The sequence below is a fragment of the Eurosta solidaginis genome, chromosome 2, assembly GCF_040869045.1.
Source record: "Eurosta solidaginis isolate ZX-2024a chromosome 2, ASM4086904v1, whole genome shotgun sequence".
Classification (NCBI taxonomy): domain Eukaryota; kingdom Metazoa; phylum Arthropoda; class Insecta; order Diptera; family Tephritidae; genus Eurosta; species Eurosta solidaginis.
In genome coordinates this window covers 290719908-290739598 of record NC_090320.1, presented here as the reverse complement: position 1 = coordinate 290739598, position 19691 = coordinate 290719908, and the positions used below count along the sequence as shown (strand labels likewise).

General features: G+C 35.4%; 1 protein-coding gene across 2 annotated transcripts; it reads right to left on the bottom strand.

Annotated features, from left to right (window-relative positions):
- Positions 1-7990: 7990 nt before the first annotated feature.
- Scgalpha (sarcoglycan alpha) lies at positions 7991-18540 on the bottom strand. 2 transcript variants are annotated; one of them, XM_067768462.1, is made up of 6 exons: positions 18442-18540; positions 17656-18339; positions 16541-16933; positions 9970-10068; positions 9562-9708; positions 7991-9499 (listed from the first exon to the last, which is right to left on the bottom strand). In XM_067768462.1, exons 2-6 carry the CDS (start codon positions 18219-18221, stop codon positions 9391-9393), a joined length of 1314 nt encoding a protein of 437 aa, XP_067624563.1. In that variant the 5' UTR covers positions 18222-18339; positions 18442-18540; the 3' UTR covers positions 7991-9390. The 2 variants fall into 2 exon arrangements, with proteins under 2 accessions (XP_067624563.1, XP_067624564.1); XM_067768463.1 differs by lacking the exon at positions 9970-10068.
- Positions 18541-19691: the final 1151 nt, after the last annotated feature.

Genomic DNA, 19691 nt, shown 5'->3' with positions numbered 1-19691 from the left:
AAATGAGCCTTACACCGGAGGATTTAAAAACAGTGTTGGATGCGCTAGCAGGAGCAATCCGAGGAGCTGTGGAGGAGGCTGCACAGAATGCTGCGACAAATACAAACGTAAATCGTATGCAGGATTATTTCCCACGTGTATATTGGGCATTACAGCTGAGCAAGGTTCCAAAAGCGGAACAGCACAAGTTCGTACGTGTACACATGGGGGCAGAGCTTAATACAGCGCTAAAAATTCTTGTTAGCCCAAAAACACCAGACTCGCTCAACTACAGCGAAATAAAAAATATCTTGATTCGCCATTTTGATGGCTGTAGGAATAAGTATGAAGAAAGTATCAAGTTCCCGCAAAACAAACAAGAAAAGGGAGAGCGGATTTGCAAGTTCGCACTTCGGTTGAGAGAAGCGGCTGTACACTGTAAGTATGGAGAATTCTTAAATAGAATGCTACTAGAGCAATTGTGTGGGCAATTCAGAAATTTTTCAAATATTTATACGCGCGTCATTGGACACTAATCACCGATCATAAGCCATTGTCACAAATATTACAACCTGACAAATCGCTTCCAGTATTATGCATAAGTAGAATAGCGAACTACGCAGACTTTTTAAGCAGATTTGATTTCGAGGTAGTGTACAAGAGCTCAAAGGCGAAAGCGAATGCCGACTATCTTTCACGCGCCCACTTTCGGCCACCGAAATCATTACAAATTAAGCAGTTGCAGCAGACAGCCATGACGAATCTAGACGAATATGAGTTCGACCACTTCATGATTCGCCAAATCAACCAATTACCACTAAGTTCAGAACACATAGCAAGAGAGTCCAGAAAAGATGAACGAATGGGTAAAATAATTAAACTATTGGAAAGTGGCCAGTGCTTGAAAAGGGCATGGTATAAATCCCCAAAAGTCAATTATAAGTTGTCCTCCGGATTTTTGACGTTCGAACATCGTGTTGTTATTCCACCAAAATATCGAAACAAACTGCTTGACAATTTATACACGGGGCATTTAGGAATTGTTAAGATGAAAGGGATTGCTCGCTCATTCATATACTGGCCGGGCATAGGCAATGATATCGAGAATATTGCGAACCAATGTGATGCATGTGCAAGACAAGCAAACAAACCCGAAAAAAGTGAGGATCATCATTGGGAATACCCAAAGGGACCATGGGAACGTATTCATATCGACTATGCGGGACCTTTCGAGGGAGCGATGTTGTTGGTAATCTCGGACGCATACAGTAAGTGGTTAGAAGTGAGAGTTACTAAATATATAACAGCAACGGCGACAATTGCGTTGTTGGACGAAGTGTTTGCGGCTTACGGCGTGCCGTTAACAGTCGTTTCTGATAATGGAACAAATTTCACTTCTGCAGAATTTAACAACTTTCTGACAGCAGTTGGTGTTAAATATCACAAATATTCAGCGCCGTATCACCCAGCAACTAACGGACAAGCAGAGCGTAGCGTGCAAACAGTCAAGAAAGCATTGAAAGCGATGGGTACTACGAGTAGTTCATTAAAGACAAATTTGAATGAATTTTTGAGGCAATACAAAAACGCAGCGCATGCAACCATAGGGTCATCACCAGCACCACTATTTATTTTCAAAGAAGGTAGAAGAGAAGCAATACGTAAAGTCCAAGAAAACTATTAGAGAGTTTGAACCAAATCAAAATGTTGACTTTTTGTCTGGAAATCAACGAATTTTTAAGTGGCTCAGGGGAACCATAAACGCACGTCTATGTGATCTGCACTATGAAATACTCTTCACTGGGAAAAGTGTAAAACAGCATGTGGACCAAATATGCAAACCCCGGTTGGACCTGATAAAACAGCTCGGGAAGTTGATTATTACAAGGCGAGGCTGTCAACCGAAGACAACACTAATGAAACCGAGGCATCAGCTGAAGTAGATAGCACTGAAGCAATAACGCAACCGGTGGTTACTGAAACGGCGCAAAACGAATCGTGGGGATCGGAAGATTTTGAAGGCTTTGTTTCGGCCAATAGTACAATAAGGCAAAATCCTACATCGACACCGCATACAACACCGAAACAAGTAGGATACCTCAAATTCCACGGCGATCAACCAGACAGAGAAGGGCACCAGTCGGATACTCACTTTAGCCCTTGCAGAGGAGGGAAAAATGTTTGGTATGAAACGAGATGGCAGCGCCAGGACAATAAAGTATTTATATATACATCTGGCAACTGTGTTGCCAGAACATTCTTTATCTTCTTCTTTATTACTTTTTTATCTTTCAATTGATATACTTTGACGCATTAACTTTAAAATGTAACAATTAACTTATTTCATTAATTAAATAAACACGCATATATAAAAATAAGAAATAATCACACCCGTCACTTTTTTCCAACGTCTCTATTCGAATTGTTTTTAAACCACTGTTTTGCCAAATTTTTCGACTACTGACTGCAATATTACCAATTTCAGCTGACATTCGATAACGTTCTATCTCAGCAAACCGTTAGGACGCGCCTTAAATTATAATTTGTCTTGAAGAATAGCTTACTAGAACATTTTTCAAAAACGGTAAATCTCACAACTATAATGAATAGGGCCTTATTTTAGAATTCGACTGAGTAATGTCTTATCTCGGAGCTCGTTTCAAAGACACCTTATCTCAGCACAAATTCAAAAAATTTTAAGATTAGACAAAATGTTTATGATAAGAATTCTGAGAAAGGGCATTTTTTAAACACATTCTAGGGCGTTATTTCGTAGCTCGATGTGAAAAATTAATATAATTTGACAGATATATGTTACAGAACAAAAGCCTCGTAACATAAGATACATTGATCCACCATTGTGCGCTGACAGATGAGTAGATGGCATGTGTTTGTGTGGAGAACAATAGATAGCGCATCATCAGTGACATCTGACACAAAAAAGTAGCCAACTTCCAATTTTTTTTGCAAACAAACCATAAGAAAAAGAATTTTACTAGTGTTTTTGGAGTGCTTTTAGATATTCCAAGTGTAATTATTTTTTCCACTCGTAGGTATTTCCCCAACATTTTTCACAATTAAAAACTGCATTTTTATAACTGAATTGGAAAAAATTATGCTAGCAAGTATTTTTCGAGTATGGCGGGAATGTTTATAATAGTGCTTCGAGAGTTTTGTTCGCTTTTGCATCAAAACTCTTGAACATGAGAAAATTCATTAGAAATCGGCCATTAGGCGTCTGAGATTTAGAAAAAAGAGAAGCAAATTCTTAAATGATGCGTTTTTGAACTGCCGTCCCAGAGAGGGTAATATTTTTATTTGCTCTCAACTAGAGCTGGATTCGATTAGATTATTTGGAGAATCGGTTTTTTCGATTATTCCCCAAAAAAAAAAATCGATTAAATCGAGCTGAAAATAGTTGACTGCTGCTCAATTGTTTACCAAGGTTGTACCACTAAAAAAGCTCGGCAGTTTCTTTATCGTTTCGTTGACTGAGGCTTTTTGGCAACATCAAGGAGTACCACAGGGTTATTCACTGGTTCCTCCCATTTAAATGAGATTGATAGTGTATTCGATACCTAAATATCATGCTTTCTGTGTTTTTTCCAGATATTCCAATTTTGTGCGCAGACATTTCTTCAATTAGCTTTGCCTTCTCTGAAATGGTAGCTTAGAAATCACAAGGAAACCAACTTGGAGGTCGCCTCCTCCAGATTGTGGCCATTGTATGAAATATTAATGCCGTGGCGGTCGTCTGCGCCACATTAATCTTTTTTGAAATGAAAGGAACACCGAAACAAATTAACTTTTTATTTAAGTTCTTTTTTATTTTTTTATGCAGAGTCACACACGTATTTAATACACGAAGTCAGGATTTATAATGATGGCGGTGAAACCAAAGAGGATAAATATAATAAGAGCCGTCACTCGCTATTTTTTAGGCATTTACCCGATGTAAACTGTGAGGTAGTCGCTACTTTTTTTTTGGGCGAGATGTTTATAAATGTCTCTATATATTTTCATGGGGTATTTGTGTTTATTTTTCGGACTGTATTTAATTAATTATTTAATTATCTTTCCAAAAAACACGTTTGCATAAAGTGACAACACCGCATGGATAAATGGAAGGCAATTCAAAAATGTCCCTCATAAAACAAAAGTAGCGACTACCTCTCAGTTTACATCGAGTAAATGCCTAAAAAATAGCGAGTGACGGCGGTATCGAAAGTCGACGACATGACCCTTTTCAAGAGAAAAGTCGTGCCGATGAATTATGGTCATCTCGAACCAGCCGATAGGTCTTGTTATGGGAATTCATGAAAAGTTTCGGCACAGAAAGTGTTCCTATCGGCATCAGTATTTGGAAACAGACGAAGCGGAAGACCTCCGCCAAGGAGACTTGACCTGCCTTGGTGCTCGAAATTGGTGTCAGTTATGTTGAAGCCGGGATATCTAGGCTGACTTGCGCAACTGCAATGCCTAAATCTCCTAGGCGGCAAAGCGCCAATTGTTGGTGATGATTAAATTTCTTCATATTTCTCCTTTTACTCAGAGCCACCATCATAATGGCGTATAATCATAGTTCATGGTTTTTAAAAAGGTCGAGCTTTTTGAAAATTTAAACACTATTTTATTTGGTCTGTGAATACGTGCCAGTAAAGCTAAATTTATAAAAAATTACGACAAATAAATTTTCTGCACGTTTTTATCAATAAATATGAAATAGGTACAGTTGCTGACAGATGATCAAAACTCCGAAGGCTAAAAAAATTGAACGATTCTAAAAACAAAATCGATTCTTCATATCTTAAAAAAAGATCGATTTAATCGTTTTAAAATCGAATCGAAATCCAGCTCTACTCTCAACCAAGCTATCATGAAAGCAATGCAATATTTCTTATAGATCGCTGGACCCACTTATATTCAACAATTTCCAATTTTTAAAAGTCGACAAAGAATCGACCTGTCCACTTCGATAGACAATCAAGAAACGTGGAAGCAATGACGAATTTTGACATTTTATATCTTATTGGTTACTTTTAAATAATTAAATAATTGTTAAGATTTTTTTTAATATTGTGTCAAACACACTAAACATTAACATAACTTAATTAACTTTTGTCGAAGGCTTTACATATCTCGTTACTCTACCAAAAAACTACAGAATACGAAAAACTAATTATTGTATCTTTACAGCCGCCGTGGTGACTTCGCCTACTACACCGAAGATCGTGTGTGCAAGCTCCGGGCGAAGCAACATCTAAAATTTAGAAACAAATTTTTTCAATTAGAAAAGTGGGAAGTGATTTGGCAAGCAACTCGAGTGTATTTCTACCATGAAAAGATTCTCAATGAAAACCCATCTGCCCTGCAGATGCCTTTCGAAGTCGGCGTAAAATATGTAGGTTCCCTTTCCGCCAATCTGTAGAAAAAATTAAAAAGAGCACGACAAAAACTGGAAGAGAGGCTCGGCCTAAAGTCTATCCGGAGGTTATCGCGCCTAGTATTTATTAATATTTATAACATAGAAAGATTTTTGCTGATACGAAAACTTATTAGTAACGGAGTTTTAGCCCACCGTGATCATCGCAAACAAAATTTGAAGAAAATTCTCTTGTGCGGTAATTTATTACATCGTATTACCTACAAATTGTTATAGTAAGCTATTACGAGTCGAAATCCAAATTTATCCACCAGTGGCAGTTGCTAAATTTTGTACAAACCTAAGAATTCGAGAAATAAATATTGTTTTTCGTATGGAAGAAGGATTTATTTTGTTTGGACCTGGATAATATTTAAGTGACGTGGGTAAATGAAATACCAAATTTTATTACGGTGGTAAATTACTTCCGGTCTAGGTTACTTTTCCCATATGTTCGACGCTTGATATTCGCTTCACAACCCGAAGAATTGAGCAGCGAAGAGCAGCTCTGTTTATTAGAGATCTGTTTTCTTTTACGCGGCACAAAATAAGGAGAAATACTCAAATTTATGCAAATGAAAGCCCTTTTTTTCAGAAGTAAATAAGCCATATTTTGTCGGAACATTGTTCAGTTGAGATAATCGACTGGCCGACATAGTTGTTTGGCTTAAACAATATGGAAAATGTTCAACAGAGACCTCCTGCACTCTTGTATGTTACAAGTTAAAAATATAATTTTAAATTTGGAAACCATGGTTTTAATGAATGGAAACCACCAAAACCAAAATTTTCAAAAAGATAGCGGGAATTGATTATTTAAAAAAGTTGTTTGAAACGGGCTAAATATGTGATGGAAAAATGTTTATGTTAACACTCATTTAGGGCAAAATAATTTTACAAAGTCATTTTTTTAATGTGTTTAACGAAACACCAAGTGACAATGAAAAGCTGACAGTGCGCCAGAACATGAGTTGGTGTATGTTTTAACAGCATGGACCATGGTTCAGTTCTGTATGATTTTTATCAACAAAATGTTTTTAATAAATATTTTTCATAGCTAAAACGAAAATTGGGACTCCCGGGCCATTTTTCCATTTCGAAATCCCGGGAATATGTATGTTAAAATTCCGGGATTTTGTTTATTTATCGAGATCTTATTTTGCAAATTTAAAAAACTTTAATTCATGTCCCTGTTTTTCTATTTTTGCAAGTTTCAATTGAAATCAGAGGAAATCCTCTTTTTCTGGTAAAGTACAGCTTTTTTTAGACGTTGCAAACCGCAATTATCTGATTTCTAAGGAAATTGACATTTTTCTATCCGGTGGATCTCGCTGTGTACATTTATAAACAGTCTATATTATGCTATCAACAAAATTAGTAGTTTGGAGTCTGAAAGATGTTTCTCAACTTCCTGTTATATATGTATTTAGGGTATTTCTTCAAATGAAGTGGTTTGAATTGACTGAACTTTCATATTGTAACGAATTTAGGGAAACTCCGCTTATTTTACACCTTCTGCAAACGTTCGAATCGCTAAATTATCGAATAAATAACTAAAATATTCAGTAATGCAAAACGGACTTTATTAGATTACTTTGGGAGTAGTACAATTATACTTCACTTCGCAACTGATAGCGTGTTTAAATCAAACTGAATACTGACTACTCAGCTTGTGCAGCTTTTATACTCGCTGTTGCCTTGTGCGCATACTTCTCCAAACGTCTAGGCGTTTCTTCTTCTAGAATCTCCTACTTGGTTACCACCTATATGCGTTTGTATTTGTAGTTTATAGCCTCTCGCATAGCGTGTGTATATGTGAGTACTACTTCGGCTGATTAGTACATGTGTTTATGAGTATCTCTCCGTTGCCTTGTATGTATGTGTGTAGATGATGATTGATTTCTTTACGTACATACGACTGGCTGCTTAGTATCGGCTTAGTGATGATAGTATCGCTTAGTGATACTAAGGCCCCCATTATGAGACAAATTCGATCTTCGACCGTGAACGAAAGAGTTGATCGAACGAATTTTCATTCGGTATTATGACACTCATTCGATCAAGACTAGTGTCATTGTTCGATAGTTCGATAAATTCATCCGGTCGGAAAAGCACATTCCCATCATCTGTCAAATAAAATAAAAGCAAAATTATTTATTATGAAGAAAAAGGCTTAAGTACTGCAACTAGCCAGAAGTATACAACGCTGAAATGAATTTCAACGCGTAATTGTAGCTTTCTAAACATTGTAACTTTCTAAACATATTGTTACATGTGTTAAAAACTTAAGTTCATAATGACCATAGAAGCGTTCATGGCCTTGCTATCCAGTAAAGATGAATGGCTGCAACAATGCACAAGAGCCGAGTCTATTCCAACCTTTTTGAAATTGGCAACCATTCTCAGATTTTGCACTAGGGATTGTCTCAACTGAGAATCGGGTACGAGAATGCACTCGGAATTTTTTCCACCTGATCCTTTCCGCAAGTTCCATTTGTTATAAACGGATTTAGTCCAATTTTTTTAAACCAATCTTCCAAGAAGTTGTTTTGAATTCACGACCTTGGACCTATATGTAGGGTTCTTAAATTATATTGACTCAATTATTTTTATTTAACTTTGTTATTATGTTACTTTGAACTTTCTAATTTTAATTAGTTTTACTACATTTAAATTTTCAATAATTGATTTTTCAAAAATTTTCATTATTATTCAATTTTGCATCATGAAAATATAACATTTTCTTTTAAATAATTTTTGTGTGGATATTAATTTTAATAAAATAAAGCATCCTACAATATATACGATTAATACAAATAGTTTAAAATTACTGTTAGGTAGCAAAAATTAAAAGATAAACACAAAAAACTTACTTTTCAAACTATTTTCTTCTATTCGATACAGCGTCGACAACAAATTTCTATTCGCTTCAAAATTAGATACACAACGAAAATTTCGACAGAGATTTGATGTCATAATACCAATTTCAAATTCGATTTTCGATGTTCGATAGCCAGCGAAGATCGAAGATCGAAAAATGCTCATAATAGGGGCTTAATATTCGTCACAATATGTAACACATGTGTGAAAGTGTTAAACACAAATATTTATTTTTGCTTAACGAAACCAGATTTTTCTTTGCTTATAAAATTTTTGTGAATTATTTTTAAAACATTGGACTGAAATAAGTTTTTTTGCTAAACTACTCATATATGAATGCGTTACATAAATATTTTTGAATCAAAATTCAAAACTAACAGTGACTGGATAATCCCTAAAAAACCTGGGATTCCGGGATCGCAAAAGGCCTTCGGAATTCGATGCCTTACTTTGCACGTATCCTTATGGAGTAGACAAAAAAGTGTCGCGCCTTGATACTACCGTTTGAAGGGTAAAGGGCCAATTAAACTTCCTTAACCCTAACGCCATAGTCGTAACTATACCCATATCCATAACCATCTCCAATGTGATCGAATAAATGGTGCCTTAACCTAAAAATCGTGAAAATTTCCTAAAAATGAAGAAAACTCAAAAAATTACAAACATATTCCACAAAAAATTAGTCTCTTAGTCATAACGTATCCAAAACAATGAATAAAATCTACAAAAAGTTATTAAATTCACCAACACAAATATTTTTAGGTTATGGATATGGCGAGAAACCAAAAACCAATTGGTTGGCTATGGTATGGTTATGGCGTTAGCGTTATGGTATGGCACCGTTAATCGATTTCATTGATTTCCATAAGGTAGGTTCGATCAGCTGTTTTATCTGGTTATGGTTTTATGGTTATAAGCCACCATTAATTGGCCCTTAAGACTGGAAAGAAACTTCCATTTGAATTTTTTAAGGAGCACGCTAATGTAGATATTGTTTAAATTGATATGGTTATAGTACTTGTGTTTATTTCTTTCATTTAATGCATATTGCGCAACTCTGGCGATATTCCTTTATTTGCTTAGCAATATAATATCCTCGGAGTTGATTGTCATATATCCACGCCATTTCGATTTAAAGTGCCACCCTTATACGGTGGAGGTTTAGGACGCAAGTATGTGTTAGAGGTGCTATCGGTTTGATAATAGCTGTTGTTGGGGCTGCAAATAACAAAAATAATATAGATGAGAACTTACCAAATATGTAAGCACCATGAACTAACCTGTGTGAACGCATGCTAACATTATCCAACAAGCAATTGGGATCTTTTAAGCTCCTCAAAGTTGTTACGGCCTGATCAGTTTTGTTGTCCGCACATTGCACCATTTGTACGGTTGATGTTGTAGGATGATATGCTGATGCCATTTCACTAAATTTTCAGAAAAAGGTAGTTATGCAAAGAGTTAATAATTTGTAAAATATTAAAAAAAACCAAGCATGATAAAAAATAATAAAGCTTAACGCAATTATTTACAAAAGCAAATACAAATTAGTTTACAGTTTATAAAACTTTCATAATTTTTTTTTTTATTCGATGTTATTAAGTCATTTGAAATTCATTAGTAGGCACATATTTTTTGTGTTTTATTTTTTATTTATATATATTTATTTTTTAAATCCTTTATATCACCTTTCCTCATCTGAAGGTATGTCATCGTTTTTTTTTTCCCACGATTCCTCACAAATATGAAAAATATTATCAAAGAAAAATTCTGATTTGGGATCATATCTATAACAAAAAATATAAAAATAACCAAAATAAAAATATACACATATATAATTGCTTAAAAAATAATTCAACGCAGGATGATTAAAAGTATGTACATATAAAGTAAAATTATTAAATATTTAATATGTATAGTATGGTGGGTAAATTTCTTTAAAGGGTTTTTTCGACATTGCTTCGAGCCTGGCAAATTCGTAGCCCATGTAATTGAACATTTTTCATTGAATAGCAAGCAGTTCGGCCAGTGTCAAACCGTAGTGTGTTAGAAAAACAAAGAAACAAAGATATCTTACCTGTAAACCCTTGATTCAATTACCCTACAAGAACACTGACTATCATATGACTATCATCTGATTGTCAGCAATGTCAACCTAACGATCAGCGCCTCATACAAACTTTCTATCACAAACTTAAGGGGGCTTGCGCAAATGTGATGTAAACAACTGTGTACGTGTGAGTTTTTGTCTCCTTATACACCAACATGGCCTACTGATTAAGTATATAGCCGTACTGCTCACTTACTTCCTGGATCAGTGCTTACACTCTAACTATCAAAAAGTGTCATAAATGATAGTTTACTGTAGATATCAGGTTTGACTGTTATACTATCATAAATGACCATTGTTTTTTCCGCCAAAAATGAAACAATGCTTTTTGCTTTTTATTTACTTTATTTCATTACGTTTTTAATTTTGTACGTGATAAAAGCATACGTGTTTCTTATTTGTTTAAAATAGTTTTATAAGAATTCGAGTTCAAAATGTTCAATTTAAATTCAGAAAATAACAAAACAACAGAAGAGCGCTTTCCTCATGCGGAAACACATTTAAAAATGAATCACCACTAACCACTATTATTTTTTGCGTATCAATTTTTTGAGTGCGCCTCATACATTCCGCCAGCTTTTGATATTTTTTAATATTATTTTCGATTTTTTTTTTCTTTTAGCATGGAGCTTTGAAATGCTCTCTTTTTCATTTTTTAAACTTATTTTTTATATGGTTTTCGTCGGTTGAAAATGGCGGAATTTAAAAAATAACAAAACAACCGTGATAATCATTTGATTGTCATATGACAGTCAGTAGTGACAACATGATTAAATCGGATAATCTGTTCTCGCATACATAAAATTCCGTTGAGAATTATGTATCTGTCTCAAATGCATTATGGTATCTGCTGTATGTTCTTTTGTTCTGTACCAGGTGTCCGAAGCCTTCCCAGTTTCAGTCCTTTTTCATGATTATAGGCTGTCGTTGGGAACATGCGGACATGCGTGAGCGAACAAAGGAACATACATAAATTTGAGTATTAATGTTTACGTCATCGCAGGATCAGCATTGTCAATTACAAGTGTGAGTGTTTAGTAAAACTATCAGCGTTTCTTGTAGGGTACTAGAGGTTTGTTCTGCAATGATGACAGAGCTTTGACACTCCCGAATTTAAAAAAATGGATGGGTTGTTTTTACGAAGTAAGGAAAAATGGGAATAATTCAATCCCCTTCAGCTAAACGTGTAGTAGAAAAGTACCTTTAGTAGTTTATTAGTAGGGATAATAAATTTGTGAATGCCAACCGGTTTTGGGGGGAAATAATTAATTTTCTACTAAATATTTCGTGAAACGATAGAGTTATGTTGGCTTGGTCATTCTTCCAGAATTTGTTTGAAAAATACGTTAGAATTATATTCCAAAATACACTATCGCAAAATTTTTTTCAAAAACTCCCTATCTGAGCATAAGTTCAGTGCATTTTGACATAATAGTGAGTTAATGAAAAGCATTCTGAACTAAGGCGTTCTTCAATCTAATTCTAATATAGGACGTTTTTGTTACAAATACTGAAATGGGAAATTTTTGAAAAATATTTTGAGATAGGACAATTTTGAACAGGCAACCGACATGCTGTGCTACTCTACTCAACAGCCGCAATGAACTGACAGAAAAAAATAAAAGAAAACGGCTTATTGTGTTAGAACTTTATATTCCGGCCTCGACTTTGACAGAAGAGTTAAGCGGGAGTCATTGGTGCCGTATGTCGTATCGCTGTAGTCGTATCCCTTAAGCTGGAGACATTGGTGCTTTATCGGTAACTGTATCGGTAACCTTATAACAGCTGATTCGACCAAACTTATGAGAATCAATGCAATCGATTATTGGTGCCGCTAAGGTCGTAACCGTATCGTAGCCAACCAATTGGGTTTTGGTTTACCGTCGTAACGATAAACAGCTGATAACGTTAGGGATACGGATACAGCGATACGACATACGGCACCAATGACTCCGGCTTAACGTAGTCAGCTGTTTATCGTTACGACGGTAAACCAAAAACCAATTGGTTGGCTACGATACCGTTACGACCCTATCGGCACCAATAATCGATTGCATTGATTCCCATAAGGTTGGTCGAATCATCTGTTATAAAGTTACCGATAAAGCACCAATGTCTGCAGCTTTAAGCTTTTGTGCTGTCCCGATTCACAGGGAATATTTACCTTTTTCTCTTTTCCGTTTAAGTATTCATGGAAATCTTCCGGTCAAACCGTTAATTTAGAATATTCGGAACACGTTAGTTTGATACTACCTCACGAGGTCCGTATATTTCAAAAACGATTCCACAAATTCTTAAGAGGAGACGAATGTTCCCAAGATATTCAATGAGTGTATTTCGTTATGACATCTCCATTATTTTTTAATGACATTTTTACGTGAATCGATTTACTACCCTGCAAAAATTGTTGGATTACGTGTTCCATTTTCTTCATGTTGGAGTACTCTAACAATACTCCTTTGCAATGCGTTTGCGGACCACCATCAGCCGATCATTGCTCGTTTTTAACGACAGTAATCACGACACGATGAAGATCGAACAGAATTGCCAAAAGTAAAATATTGCATGCAAATAACTAATAATAAAATTTTACTTTGGCAACTCTGATAAAATGCAACAGCGCACTGGTTTTATGTATACATATTATATTAGTTTCTTTATTCACATATGCGTATGCGTATTATATTAGTTTCTTTATCCACGCAAATGCTAAATAACATAAGAATATTCGTAGTATAAAATATAAAAGTTGTATTGCCCCTCTTCATTTACTTTCATTTTAAATTAAATTCACTTCGATAATTCTTTCCGACACAATTCCCCTTTAGTACTTTGGCACATGATCCTCTGTGGGTGTTCCATGGAGTAAAGTACTCTCACGTATGTTCTCTATGGAATACTCACAAACAAAGCAAGAGTGGGATCACTTACTCCTCTCCTAGGACATCGCAATGTTAATTGGAGCACATTTTTTGTATGAATACAGATTAGATTTGGAGCAGTCCTATACTCCCAAAGGAGTATTCCTTACATTATTTATAGAGTACTCGCGTTTTTTGAAGGGTAGTCGAGTTTTTGACGTTGAACGATGAATTGGTTTAGGTTTCGTATGTTCGTAGGTTTACGAAAATGCACGATTCATTTGTGTCCGTACTTTTTCATAAAATTACCTATGTTCAGCCACACTAATAAATCATGGCATATTTACCAAATTCATCATAAAATTTAAAAATCTTTTCTAAGGAATTATGTAGTTCAGTACAAATTGGGTATTTGTAAGTTGATTGCTTCCTATTTCTACTACTACTATTTTTCGAAAAATCGCAGAAAAACAACACAGTTAACGGATGTCAACTCGATTTTGTAGCAAAATGGCTGCAATTGCCAAAAAATTTGTCAGCCGAGCAAACCGTTGTGATTGAATCATGTTGTAAACCTATACAATGAAGGCAATATCACACAATTGTGATATGGAATGCAGACCTCTTACTTAGATGTTCTATGTAGGAACTCAAGTATGTGTTTGGCTTCGAACTTCGATTTTATAAGGATGAAATCGGAAGCGAGCTATATTGGTTTTACTTTTGGCTTTGGCTCCCGGGAATTCAATATAAGAATTTAGGGATTATAGTGCGCTGCAGTCTTTGTGTGATTTCAATACTTTTTTTTTTGAAGGTAGTACATTCTCCTGGTTATTCTAAAAAAAATTAATTAAGCGAAAACTAGTTTAAAATGAACGTGAAAATAAAAGTAATGAAAATCAATTTAAAAAAAATGTGCAATTTAAATCCGAGTCTTTTCAGTATTTAAAATTTATTATAGATTGAGTCTAACTGCATTACGAGTACAACGTGAAGTTGACGACAAAGGTCTGAATTGCTTGGGGTATTCCTCTCAATGATTACTGCAGTACTACTGCAGAAGCTGTAAATACGGGGATTGTGTGCCTAGCTTTAACTTGAATATTTGAAATAGAGATTTCAAGTATTCCTGATTTACTTGATGACTCTGTCAATTTTATCGCCTAAAAGGGTTCCAGAAGGCAAAGTATTTTCTTTATAACAAAAAAAAAAAAAAACAACACTAGTTGCATGGTACTAGTTGCATCGTACATAGATATTGCGAATATCACTTACAATAAAAATTAATCACTAAGAACTGGAGTGAAAGCTCTAGCTGTTTATGCAATATATTAATGAGTATTTTAAAAGGGAGTGGGCCTTAGTTCTATTGGTGGATGCCGTTTCGAAATATCGCCATAAAGGTGGACCAGGGGTGACTCTAGAATGTGTTTGTACGATATGGGTATCAAATTAAAGGTATTAATGAAGGGTTTAAAAGGGAGTGGTGGTAGGTGTATAGGTGGTCGCCTTTTCGAGATATCGCCATAAAGGTGGACCAGGGGTGACTCTAGACTTTATTTGTACGATATGGGTATCAAATGAAAGGTGTTAATGAGTATTTTTAAAAGGGAGTGGGCCTTCGTTCTATAGGTGGTCGCCTTTTCGAGATATCTCCATAAAGGTTGACCAGGGGTGACTCTAGAATGCGTTTGTACAATATGGGTATCAAATGAAAGGTGTTAATGAGTATTTTAAAAGGGTGTGGGGCTTATTTCTATAGGTGGACGCCTTTTCGAGATATCGCCATAAAGGTGGACCAGGGGTGACTCTAGAATGTGTTTGTACGATATTGGTATCAAATTAAAGGTATTAGTGAGAGTTTTAAAAGGGAGTGGTGGTAGTTGTATATGTGAAGTCGTTTTCCAAATATCGATCAAAATGTGGACCAGGGTGACCCAGAACATCTTCTGTTGGATACCGCTAATTTATTCATATATGTAATACCTGCCAAGATTTCAAGGGTATTTTATTTCGCCCTGCACAACTTTTTCATTTTCTTCTACTTAATATTGTAGGTGTCACAACCATTTTACAAAGTTTTTTTGTAAAGTTATATTTCGCGTTAATAAACCAATCCAGTTACCATGTATCATCCCTTTTTTCGTATTTGGTATAGAATTATTGCATTTTTTTCATTTTTCGTAATTTTCGATATCGAAAAAGTGGGCGTGGTCATAGTCGGATTTCTTTCATTTTTTATACCAAGATAAAGTGAGTTCAGATAAGTACGTGAGCTAAGTTCAGTAAAGATATGTCGATTTTTGCTCAAGTTATCGTGTTAACGGCCATGCGGAAGGACAGACGGACGACTGCGAAAAAACTGGGCGTGGCTTCAACCGATTTCGCCCATTTTCACAGAAAACAGTTAACGTCATAAAATCTATGCCTAATTTTCAAAAGGATTGGGAAATTTTTGTTCGACTTATGGCATTAAAAGTATCCTAGACAAACTAAATGAAAAAGGGCGGAGCCACGCCCATTTTGAAATTTTCTTTATTTTTTGTATTTTGTTGCACCATATCATTACTAGAGTTGAATGTTGACATAATTTACTCGTACACTGTAAAGATATTAAATTTTTTGTTAAAATTTTACTTCAAAAAAAAAAAAAATTTTTTAAAGTGGGCGTGGTCCTTCTCCGATTTCGCTAATTTTTATTAAGCGGACATATAGTAATAGGAGTAACGTTCCTGCCAAATTTCATCATGATATCTTCAACGACTGGCAAATTACAGCTTGCGAAAATTTTAAATTACCTTCTTTTAAAAGTGGGCGGTGCCACGCCCATTGTCCAAAATTTTACTAATTTTCTATTCTTCGTCATAAGTTCAACTCACCTACCAAGTTTTATCGCTTTATCTGTCTTTGGTAATGAATTATTGCACTTTTTCGGTTTTTCGAAATTTTCGATATCGAAAAAGTGGGCGTGGTTATAGTCCGATATCGTTCATTTTAAATAGCGATCTGAGATGAGTGCTCAGGAACTTACATACCAAATTTTATCAAGATACCTCAAAATTTACTCAAGTTATCGTGTTAACGGACGGACGGACGGACGGACGGACATGGCTCAATCAAATTTTTTTTCGATCCTGATGATTTTGATATATGGAAGTCTATATCTATCTCGATTCCTTTATACCTGTACAACCAACCGTTATCCAATCAAACTTAATATACTCTGTGAGCTCTGCTAACCTGAGTATAAAAACACGGCTAATATCTACAATCCCACTTTATACTCACAATTTTTCATGTTGAAAGCAAAGTGCTGCCGACAATATGCCAAAGAGAACAGCGAATATCATGCCAGGAATTGCAAAAGCGAAAGCAAATTCATCTATATAATTTCGATCTGGTATTTCATCGCGTGCCATACCCAACCAGCGATCGTTGCGTCTAAAATTATCATGATGCGATTTATGACCATAATTGTGGAAGAGAATTTCCGGTGATATATCAGCTCCAACTGTTTTAAAAGCACACCAATCCAATTTAAAACCAGCATTTTCGAAAACCTTTTGCACCGAGGTTCGTTTGTAGGTGCAAGTTGTTAATTTATATAATGGTCGTACTTCCTCTTGTAACTCCTTGAGACGTGATGAAAATTGTGCGGAACTACCCAGGTGTACAACAACCCTAATAAAAAAAAGAATGTTAATAATTATGAACATTGAAAGCGAAAAGAAGGCTTAATTGAGATGCAACTGAATATTATATACCCAGCTGTGGATTATGTTTCTAAAATAACTAGCAAGCAGACCCTCGCTTCACTGCAGTACAATTCGAAAGCAGTCCAAGCTATTGAATAATATTCCCACCTGCCAATTTCTCTCTACCTCCCTTCTTCTTTCTTGTTCTTTCTCTCACTTTCCCTAGCTCTCTGACTCTTTCTCATCGAAACTCTGTCGGTTTTAAATTCTCCCTCCCCATTTTCTCTGCACCCTAAATTTTAAATATATCATCTGCTCGTTCTGCCTCTCACTTTTCATCCGCCTTTCTCGTCTTATTTTACTTCGTATGTAGGCTATTGTGTACCTCCCACTCAATGCCTTGGGGCGGCTCAAGAGCAAACTGTGCGACGTTATCCCGTACTTGCGCTTCAATGGGGATCTTAGAACAACAATAGAGGTGGCCGGTTTATGTTGATCCGGAAAGCAAGAGATCTTACAAACTGCCAGGTAAACATAGGGCTACAATTCGGCTTCTATCAACTTAAGACGAAGATCGTTAATAGTTGGCCTTGAAAATCGTTTTCCACCAGTAACTACGACTTACGGTGGTTTACATATCCTGTCCTCCTACCCTTAGGTGAATAAAAGTTGCATACAAGTAGGCACAACAATATCTTAGAAACTTACCCTTCACGCTGCTGTGGTCTCAGTGGTAAACGCCCACCCATATTTACTGCCGATTCCATAAATACCAAACTTAAGTCATTTTCACTTTCTGGCCATAAATCCTTACGAAAGATGTTGCGTAAATTTTCAACACGCCCCGGATCCATGAGATGTACCCAATTTAAATTATCAATTTTCATTTTTATTATATTTAACGATGGCATTTTTTGTGTAACAAATATCGATAACTTTAATATACGTGTCTCATAATTTTGCTTATTTAGCGCTACAATATCCAGATGTACCGTTTTTTCGGCCAAACGTTCGGTGGGCGTGCCATATAAGAAACCCGCATGATATTCATGACTATATTTGTAGCGTAACCAAGAAGGTAAGTCAGCGTAACCCTCCAATGAGACACGATAACGAAATTGTTCGCTTATCACCTGATGGGTCCAATTGAAGAGTAAAGGTTCGATTTTATAGGAAAATAATTCACCCACGGCTGCTTGTTCCATAGCGCAACATGCTAAGAGGAACGCTAATGCGCCCAATAAATAATGAAAAAATAAATTTTGAGTTCCCATGGCGTAAACGAGCGTGAATGGCCGTCGTTGTATGAAATATTGATTTTCCCCCGAGTATGTATGTATGTATGTATGTATTTTCAAATATACATATCTTGACTTTGAAAAAGTTATTTTTCTGCAATGGTGTATTTACAAAATTATTATTTTAAATTTAAAACTTCTCTTCAACAAAGGAAATTTCTTTTAGCAAATATTTTTTTTTATAGAAATGCATTACCTTAGTTTTTCCACTAAAAATACGCAAATGAAAAGTTTATGTTACGCCCGTCAAATTCACACTGAAAATGCTGAAAATTCCATCAGTTGTGTATATGGGAAGATGGCAAGAATATGTATGTGTACATTGGAGCGTGTCAAAAAAAAAAAGTTGTATAATGTGCCCACTCGGTTCGAACACTTATTTCGTGAAACTTTCAAAAATTTAAGTAATATTTTTGCCAGCAGCCTTTAAAAGAAGCGAAATTAGTTTTTTCGTTATAACTTGTCTAGTTGATCATTGATTTCAATTGTTGTGAAGATATTCACTCAGGGCACGATTCGCCCGCATAGTCATTTACCTATCTGGCCACTTTCAGCTTTTATCGACTCTTCCTAAAATCGACATCATTCGAGCCATATATCCCAAAAATTAATTTTAAATAAATTAAGAAATTTGATTCAAATATCTTTCGTATGCCTCACGGTGGTGTATTTGATCAATTTAACTGGCCAAAAGTCGATTTTTCAAATTATTCAAATTTATTTTAATATACTCCCTGGCGTTCCTAGATGTCCACTGACTAGTATACATACCCCAAAACCCTTCTGCAACGGAGCTAACCGCGCACATCTAAAGTTGTATAAAAATTGTGTGCAGTTCGATGCATTTTTGGATTAAAAAGCAATATACCCTTCTAACCTAAATACTTGTTCACTTGTTTAGCCTTAATCAAATCTAGTTAGATTTTCTTTTAGGACAGGTAAATGTGTGTTTTAATTCATATCTCAGATTTTTTATACCGCATTTTTTAACTGATTTATTCTACTTGTAATACTACTACTTTTCAATATTAAATTTTTTAAAAACCTTGCAAACAAAAACATATCATGTCAGTAATTTTTTGGCAATACATAAGCTTGTGTTTGTTTCAAAGTTAAATAACAAAAACGGCTGCGCATACCCGCGATTTTTTGAGTGGTGATAAATTTTGTAAGAGATTGATACCCCTATTGGTAAAAGGTGGCAACCTTGTGAAAACATCCTCAGTGGCAACACCTAGGTGAAAATTCTTAAAATGTAATACTATATCGATGTACCAAATTTGATTCATATCGGTTAAGCCGTTTCCGAAATGGTAGTGGATATACAAAGAAATATAAGAAAGAAGGGGAGGTGGCAACCCTACTTAAAAGTATCAATAGAAATGCGGAGCAAATTACCTTTCGTTTCATATCGATATTGACATACATATCTCATGAAATGCCAAA

What these genes read in the sequence shown, in the direction of transcription:
- Scgalpha (XM_067768462.1), bottom strand. Translation starts at nt 18,221, where the DNA reads ATGGGAACTCAAAATTTATTTTTTCATTATTTATTGGGCGCATTAGCG. An exon ending in TGCTTTCAACATGAAAAATT is followed by an intron (nt 10,069 to 16,540) that starts GTGAGTATAAAG and finishes TTTTTGTTATAG; the next exon opens with ATATGATCCCAAATCAGAAT. An exon ending in ATACCTTCAGATGAGGAAAG is followed by an intron (nt 9,709 to 9,969) that starts GTGATATAAAGG and finishes CTGAAAATTTAG; the next exon opens with TGAAATGGCATCAGCATATC.